The sequence below is a fragment of the Acyrthosiphon pisum genome, chromosome A1 (assembly GCF_005508785.2).
Source record: "Acyrthosiphon pisum isolate AL4f chromosome A1, pea_aphid_22Mar2018_4r6ur, whole genome shotgun sequence".
NCBI lineage: Eukaryota > Metazoa > Arthropoda > Insecta > Hemiptera > Aphididae > Acyrthosiphon > Acyrthosiphon pisum.
This window is the reverse complement of record NC_042494.1, coordinates 47,954,154-47,963,655: the sequence shown is the minus strand read 5'-3', so window position 1 is coordinate 47,963,655 and position 9,502 is coordinate 47,954,154. Positions and strand designations below refer to the sequence as shown.

The following is a 9,502-nucleotide window of genomic DNA, read 5'->3' as shown; positions in this document are numbered from 1 at the left end:
TATGTTCACAATAACAAATTTATTATTCCACGGAAAACTTATAAATACAATTTTACTTACTTTTATTATTTTATATCATTTTTAAAATACCAATCACTGTTTACTATAGTGTAAAAAAAAATCAACAGACATATATTTATGTTTTTTTATTCATTACACAATGAAACTTCTATATTACGAACTTCCATTTAAGTATTTAACAACATTTTCTGTTTAACGAAATATTTTTGAGAACCAAACCAAATTAAAACCAAACTTAGTCAATTGTATTTAACGAAATTCTCTATAGTACGAAATTTCGTTATACTACATGAGACTTCGTAACATGAAGTTTCACTGTATATCTACGATTTTTTATCTTGATCAGTATTTTGTGACTCGGATTAAAGTAATATTTTTTTTTTTATTGTATTCTGTTGTACCTATATATATATATATCTTGTTACGAATAAAATAATTTTATTGTCATATTTTGTTCATGCCTTGTGAATTGTAACGCCTTGTGATTTACTTTCAATTTTAGAATTCTCGATGATACCCCATTTTATAAATCTAACATATCAAATAGTAATTATTCTTTATTAATATATATCAATAGTAAGCATTCAAAGTTATATTGGAGTTTTGAGAAGTATTATAACGCTTTTATAACAATATATTATTTTATATCGTTATGTAGGTACTCGTTCATTTTGATAACTATAAATTATTAAATAATAAAGCCATTAATTCTAAAACTTAAGTATTGTTAAAAATACTATTTTTGAAAACGTAGAATACAATTATTATATTACTTATTTACTTTATAGCTTATATTATTAACATTTTAAAACGGAATTTAAATACCTAATATTGTAAAGCAGAAAGAAGGTGCAAGACTTATAGTTCTGAAAAATGTGATATAGTTTATTAGTTATATGCTGTTACAAGTCTTTATAAATACCAAAAGTACGCCAATGTTATATATTATAGTGGCCATATTTTCACTTAAAAAAAACTTTATTTTCATAGAGTCCAAAATAAAATGTTTTAGTACTTCAATACATATGTTATAGAATCTTTATCTTCAAAGGGTTTTCTGAAAAATTATTCCACATCAAATTAAAAGCTAATAGGTTGCGGTTTCGAATCAATTACAAAGTATAATAGCTAGAAGAAAATATATATACAGAGTTCAAAAAGTTTGGTAACAGTCATTACTCATTAGATTAATTTACAGCGGTGTTATATGTATTGCTATAATATATGTGGGTATAAAAAAATGCAAACATCAATTATTGTATTTCAAATTTGTTGAACACTTTGTATATAATTATAATAGTGATATATTCAAGAATACCAATCATTAATTTCACACTGCTATAAAGTATTATGGTACATTATGATTATATTGGAATATTAAACCCTTTTAAGTATAGCGATAGAGTGATGATATTTTTTCAACAATATATTATACATATTATATGCGATGTTAACCAAGTATTTATGACCAATGATATAACCAAAAATGTATGCAGTATAAGTAAATCATTTTTTTCTGTCAAGGACGCAAGTGTGTGATTAAATAAAACGAAAGAAAAATACGGTGTGTATAATAAAAACCGTTTTGATAAAATAGTATCACAATTAAAGTTAAAGTAAAATAAAAACAAAATATTGTTAACCATAAGAAATAGCCATAACCCTTAAAGACATTATCGTTGTATATACACGTGTTTTTTTTATAATATAATATAACTATAATGATATTTGTACAATAATAAATAAAATAAAACAACGGAATATCTATATGAATTGTTCAACATAAACATAAATCCTATAAGACTTTAAATAATAATATAAGCTAATAAGTGACGTTAAAAAATGTAAGACTCGTTTAATATACAATGTATAATATTATGAACAATAACGCTAAAAGTATTAATATACGTACGAAAAGAAAGTGATAACATAATTTATCTCGAATATAATTCATTCCTCGACGAGGCACAATAATAATAATAATAATAATATTTCACCACCTAAAACTTTATAAATGTGTGCGCATTATTCACTGTAAATTCAACGTATACAATCAAATATATTATAATGTTTACAATAATAATAATACAAAAAGAACACGCCACGTAATACGTATTACGTGTACTCTGTACTGCTAATAATAATAATAATAATAATATGTAACAATAATACGAATTTACTTATTAAAAACAATATACGCTAATATCATATTGCGTATCATTTGCGCGTGTGTATAACAATAATAATAAACAATAATCGTAATAATAATAATAATAATAATAATAATATAACTGTATTCTCTTGAATCATCATAATCATGACGGTGAAATATAATAATATATTATAATAAACAATTTAGGGGAGGTATCGAGGCGATTTTTCTCTTTGAAAATAACAACAAAAAGATTTAGGTCCGGTTGATGAGTCCTATTCATCCTGAGCCTCGACCATTGACGACACCCCATCAACGCATGTCCGCGTCTTCTTCGTCTGCTCCCGACTTCACCTCGCCGCGGTTGTTCTCTCCCACGTCGATCAACTCTTCGTCCTCGTCGTCTCTTTCACGCCGTTCTGTTTTAACGCTCACCTCGTCCCCGTCCTCCACTTTGATCGGGTTCTCGGAACGTTCGCATCCGTCCAAAGGCCCCGTCTCGTCCGCGTTACCGTTAACCGCGCATCCGCTCATTTCCTGTTTGACGTTTTTCGTTTCCGGTCCCGTCAGCGGTGCGTCTTTCGGCTGCCGATGGTGGTCGTACACGTGACACTGCAAGTCGGCTTGTGTCAAAAAACTCTGATAGCACTCGGCGCACTTGAACGAAAGCTTTTCGCAAATGGACATCAGCTTGTTTTGGTACTTGTAGAAGTTCATCTGAAAGTATAAACGTTGCGACTGTTTAATTTTCGATCCGATAACTGCAGATAAGTGTGCCGTACATAATATTATTATTATGCACCGCAAACACATAATAAAAAATATTATTTCAACTCATAGGTATCACAGGGGATAGTTTGCGTTGTATCATATCGGCATAATATCGTATAAGGTATTTTCTACATTTTGATTGTAAAAATGTTCGTTTTGTATGAAATTTTCTTTTATTAAGTATTCAAGAAATCTAATAGCAGGTATCTTCTAATTTTACACCACATATGGGTTAATATATCAGCAGTAAATGGATACCTAGTTATTATAATTAATATTATATTATAATTTATAATTTAGTATTTTATGCTATATTATATATGCATCTTGATGGAATTGCTAGTCAAAGGTTTGTGGATTGACATTTTTCTCCGATGAAAATTCTATTTTCCTTGAAATGTTAAAATTATTTATTTTATCTGCTTTATGTATATTGACACAAATTAGTTGATTTATATTCATATATATATATATTATAAGAGTTAATAAGTTTATGACACTCGTATAATATTAATATATAGGTATAGTCAAACAATTTGACTGTTATCATTACAATTTTTGATGTTAATTCAATTCTAAATTTAATCATGATGCTTTTCTATTTAAACTTATTATATTTCATAATGAATATGAATAAATCAGATTTTGATCTTTACCTACGCATAAAAAAAATTATTGAAATATACTGCTGGTCAGAAAATTATAGGCATTCGGAGTATTTAAATTAATGATTACATGACGATTTATTATTTTGATAATTTCGGAAAACGGACCTCGTGGAGGAAATTGATAATAAAGACCTGTAATTTTTTTTTCGAAGAACGCGAACTGATGATAAATTTGGTATCTCATTTATGGAGGGAAAACGCAGCTATACGTCTCTATCTATACGTAATGCCGTCCGCGACCTCATAGGTTTTGGCGTGCAATGCTCTGGTATATGATATTATATCAACTCACGTTGGCCAGCACGTCCTGTCCCTGGTGCTCAAGCGTGTGCCTGTCCAGCTCGGCGGTGAAGAAGAACTTTGCCTGGCACCCGGGCCTGGGACAGTCGTACGGCGGCGTTTCGGCCGAATGGTCGACGGTCATGTGCGCCTGGAGTCCGGTGGGTGCAGTGAATATGGCCGAGCACAGGTAGCACGTGAACGCCTTGCAGCCGGCGAACGTGTGCTCGATCAGGTGGGTCTGGAGGCTGTTGGCCGTGGGCAGCACGCACGGGCAAAGGCCGCACTCGATGCCGTCCACGGAACCGTTGAGCGTGGCCAGGTGGGTGCCCAAGTGGATCGTGGCTTCCTGCTGCGATTCGAACCCGATCTGTGCGAAATACATATGATGATGATGAGTATATTATGAGTTATTGCGCGCACGTCACGACAGTGCCGCGTTGCGCTGCGATGTGCTGCGTATTTTATAATAATATTTTGAATTATGATTTGTGTTATTATATTATGTGTAGTATTTCAAACATGTTCAAGACTCACATCAAATCCCTTCGAAATCACGATATTTTAATTGTGGATACACCCCCCAGCTATCAGCTATGATAAATACTATAATTACGACTGTCTGCCATAGTATTTTAAAGAAACGTAGTCGTTCAGAATTTTTAAAGTCGTCGACGGCAGGGCATTGAAAATTTATTTTTATGGTTCTCTTCAATTTAGATTACGTGTGGCATTCTGCAGGGTCATAAATATCATGCCGTATAAACTATAAATGTATAATATAAATTGTCCATGAACATCCCACACGCGGCCAGGTGTGGTTAACGCGTTAATCTGCTTAGTGTGTCAGTGTGTAAATAATATGTGACACGGGTGATATTTAAATAATAATTTAGTCTTCACTTTTCTCTTGGTGTAATAATTAATGTGGTTAATATAATAATATGTCCGTTTAGTAACTATTTAATACGTTTATAATACCTATCATACATAAGTGAAATGTATGCTTTTCCATTATACATAGGTACCTGTATTTTCGTTTACACGTTTACGTCTCATTATTTAAACTATTATTCAGGAATGATCAGATTTCAAAAATTGCATGCTGTAAGCGTGAATCTCGTATTGGAGATTTAACGCGTAACACGTCATAACAATAACGGTCTATGGTTAAAAAAATAAATTATGTGCAAAAAATACCCAAAACAATCTCTGGGCCAGTAAATACGACAGTCGTAAAATTTTATGATTTTCGGGTTTTTTTGTTTGAAAGACAGGTATATTATGCAAAGTGATTCACCAAACATGCTCACCCTAAATTTTTCCTTAAACAATGAATTTATTCAAATTATAATTTTTGGAATTTTTAAACGTTTTCCTATTTTTGAGATTTTTTGTACAACTAAAGCAGTGTCTTAAGGTCAATACAAATTTCCGTTTTATAAATGAGAACCCCATTTTTCTACTGTCAATTATTTAGCGGATATTTTTTCTGAAAATGTTGACGCACCTATATCAAAATCATAATTTGAACGAGTAATTTCATAGATTATTACAACGTTTATACGAAGGATAATAATACTTAAAAAAGTTTTACAGAGATATATAATATGTCTAGTAGCATTATACTTGTACAATTTTTACGAATAAATAATAATAAATATTAGTTACTAAGTTATTCAAATCACCATAGTCTCTATAATATTATGTATCTTCCAAACTCACTTTCACGAGGACCTATTATTCTAGTTCACACAAAGTTAAATGACTAAGACTACTAGTTCGTATTTATTGATTTTAATACGTAATAGTTTTAGAAATCCACTGAATAATTTACAGTAGAAAAAAAAGGGGTTATCGTTTGAAAAACAGAAGTTTGTATATCTACGGACACTCTTTGAATAGTACAAACAAATCACGAGAATTTGAAAATAATATGGTCTTCGTGTAGGTATAATATTTAAAAATTCTAAAAATCACATTTTGAATAACTGTGATATTGAAAAAAATCTGGGGGGGGGGGATCGGCGAAACACCCTAATTGTTGTAATTACCGTAGGTTAATGTCGCGCTTACCTTGCACTTGAAACAGTGAAACGGTTTCCTGTGGACGGTGGTCAGGTGGTGTTGCAGCGCGCCGAAAGCGTCGAACGCCGCACCGCAGTCCGGACACCGTTCCGCGGCGCTGTTCCTGGCCGGGTTGCAGCCGGCGCACGGCGACGACGCGGACCGCTTGTACCGGTTGCAGTTGCCGCACACGGCCGCAGGTTCCTTGAGCCGGGACAGGTGATAGTGCACGTGCACCTTCACCTCGATGTCCGACACGAGCGTTTGCCTGCATATGATGCACGACGTGGGAAATGCCACTTGGCCGCCGTTCGCGTTCGCCGGGTTGCAGTGCTTCTGGAGGTGTTGGTGGAACTGATCCTCGTTGTCTATTGTCATCTTGCAGTGACTGCACACAGTACTCGTGGCCACCTGATCGACAGATCGATAATAGAACAATGAGATAGAGAAAAAAGATCGAAACGGTATTACGAAGGATAGCTGATCACATTGGTATAATGTCTTATTATTATGTTTACCTATTATGTTTTAATAATATAATATGATTATATGAAATATACATAACGTCATAATAGAGGTACATTATAGTATTATACACATTACACGGGTGGTCAGTACCGTTTTAAACGAAATCGTCTCTTTTTTTATCATCACGTCCCGACAAACTTCAAACGGGACGCTTTTTATCCGATTTTTAGAACATGCTTCTATTTTAAATGGGACAATCTACATATCCATCGTATTAGCTATACGATACAAATATGCTAAATCTAATTCGTTACGCGTATTGATTAATAATTAATAAATATGAAAATATTTTATTATTTATACCACGCTGGGATAATCTAATTAAAATTATATCATACTAAGGGCCAGTTGCGCCGTCTCTGATTAAAGTTAACCGGAGTTTAATCGGCCGAATTAGCCCGGTTAAATATCTGTTATCAGCTGATTAAGCTTAATCGAAGTTTAACCGTAGACGGTGCAACTGGCCCTTAATGCCGTATACATTGATCGCGCACAGTTAAAACATAGCACTTTATTACTGTTTTTGGTGTCAAAGTGACCGTATCAAGCGATCACCGATAAAGGACCCACATTTGTCTACTCCTATCAACTTTATATTATCATTTATCGCTCAATCTAGTTTCTATTATGCTACATCGAGGTACTAAAACTTACTAACTAAGACTTAATACTAAATTTTGTTGAAAATTGCGTACAATATACATTATACATGTTTACTTAACCTAGTTAATAGTTTTAATATTAATATTGTATTTATGTTTAATTACTGCGAAACTTTCATATTACGAAGTCTAATGGGCAACAAATAAAATTCGTATTATAGAGAATTTCGTTAGAGTTAAATGAATTTGGTTCTAATCTTATATGGTTCATAAAAATATTTCGTCAAACAGACAGTTTTGTTAAATGGAAGTTCGTTATATTATGGAAGTTTCACTGTATTATGTATGATACAACAGTAAGAATAGAGTACTGTTTTAAAATTCACAATAACACAAATCGCTGGTCACGAAAACATAATAACAGGTGGATAAAGTTCAAGGGCGCAATTAGAATATATAATAAATCTAACGGTAAAATATTATAGAATATTGGTGATTGAAGAGAGGGGACAGAGAGAGATATTATCATGTTGTTTTATTACAAAAAAAGATATTCAATAAAATAAAAGTATATAATATAATATGGGAATTCAATTATATATTATCATTTATTTTAAGTCAATCCCTTATAATTTTATAACTATATAAATGTATTATTTTTTGAACATCCAACTCGTATTTAATAGGTTTATTCACATGATCAAATAATAAAATAAAATAAAAATATTATATTATAATCAACTCAATTGTTTTTTTTTTTAAACTTGCTTTATCTTAATATTATATACTTTCTATTATACTGTTAACATTCGATTTTACCGGTGCTAATTTTTAATTAAATAGCGCTGAAATCGCCATACCGGTGATCGTCCCTTCCTCTTAATCATAATTTCGCTAAATATAAACTATTTCGTACTGACACACCTCGTTTTAATATATATTTTAATAATATAATAATCATTAATCATTAAAATTTTTCGATAGTTATTATCTACCTAGAAGTAGTACCTAGTAGTACTAACTAATCTACACGCCGTATCGCAGTCATTATAATAATATAGTATAATCGGGTATGCTCACCTTGCAGTGGGTGAGCTTGTGTTCGGCCAAGCTGATCGCGGACTGATAGATTTCGTCACAAATGTTGCACTTGTGTTTTCCGACATTAGAACCGTGTTGCGAGTGCGTCTTCATGTGGTTCTCCAGCTCTGTTCTTGATTTACAGTTTTCGTTGCAATACGCGCAATGTAAGCTCACCTATTCCAAGCGTTTGAAATTACGAAGTTTAAAATCAGCGAATTTTTTTCATTTTTATTACATGTAAGTACCCAGGAGGATTAATATCAATACTCACTTTTGTCGAAAGATTCGTAGGTTTCACCTGGTGCATCGTCCTCTTGTGGGCCATCAGGTCCAGTTCGTTTCGAAAATCGTTTTTCTCGCATATGTCACAAGCGTTCGTCCCGTTTTCTGTCGGATGCTTACTGCCGTCTGTCGTCCGGGAAATGTACGTGGGTGACGTGCACATGGAATTCGGCGATTCCCTTAGGTTCCGGTTGAGGTGGCTCAAAATCTGTAATCATTGACAATATTATATTAATATTAAATCGCCGTGAACCATTAATGGTGGTAGTCGCGATCCAACGGCGTGACTTACACTCGAACTGTGATGCGTTTGTATGTGCCTATCCAACAAGAACTCGATGTGGAACGCTTCCGAACAGAATTGACATTGGAACTGTTTGGAATGACTAGCTAAATGTTGTTCCATGTCGGACTGTGTGTTGAACGTGGCGTGGCACACCAAACACCTCAACATCTGAAAAGCGCGCAAAGGGACGAGAAACGTTTTAATAAAATCGAAACACAGACTAATATACGGCGAAATACCGGATTATCCATTCCGAATGATTCAGTAACGTAAGACTAATGAAAACTAATGAATTTCTTCTAAATAACTTAAGTCGTTAAAAAATTTAATTTTCTGAAAACCAATAGGTATATTATTGAAGTTTTTACTTTTTATACTGAAAATACGCATTTTAATTCCGTATTCCGGCGCAGAATATATTTTAGAATATTTCGAATTTCGCACTTATAGTCTATGAGTAATAAGTATTTAATGTTTTGACAAATGGGATGGATCCATACGGGGGTACCCCGCAAAACGTTGATCCACTACTCCGCTCATAAAATCTTTAAATATACCCATTTACAATGTTATAAATTATAACTAATAAACCACTTGTCCGATTTTTTATTTTTATCGATCGAAATACTCTGAATAATATTTTGCTTCAAGATGAGAAATTAAAAATGTATGTTGTCATTCAAAAGAGTAAAAAACTTGTAAAATGATATTGATAAAAAGACAAAAAGTTGTTTAGTAACGACTTAAAATTACGAAAAAACAT

The 9,502-nt window shown here is 32.7% G+C and overlaps 1 protein-coding gene across 3 annotated transcripts in view; it reads right to left on the bottom strand.

Annotated features, from left to right (window-relative positions):
• Nucleotides 1-1,938: 1,938 nt before the first annotated feature.
• The window catches only part of LOC100168724 (zinc finger protein 521), a 130,199-nt gene continuing 122,635 nt past the window's right edge, over nt 1,939-9,502 (bottom strand). For all 3 annotated transcript variants that reach the window (XM_003240656.4, XM_029487184.1, XM_001943187.5), the window contains 6 exons: nt 8,746-8,907; nt 8,443-8,661; nt 8,169-8,345; nt 5,968-6,369; nt 3,905-4,261; nt 1,939-2,890 (listed from right to left, as the gene is read on the bottom strand). In XM_003240656.4, coding sequence (XP_003240704.1) covers nt 2,486-2,890; nt 3,905-4,261; nt 5,968-6,369; nt 8,169-8,345; nt 8,443-8,661; nt 8,746-8,907 — 1,722 coding nt within the window. In that variant the 3' untranslated portion in view covers nt 1,939-2,485. The remainder of the gene's footprint in view (nt 2,891-3,904; nt 4,262-5,967; nt 6,370-8,168; nt 8,346-8,442; nt 8,662-8,745; nt 8,908-9,502) is intronic.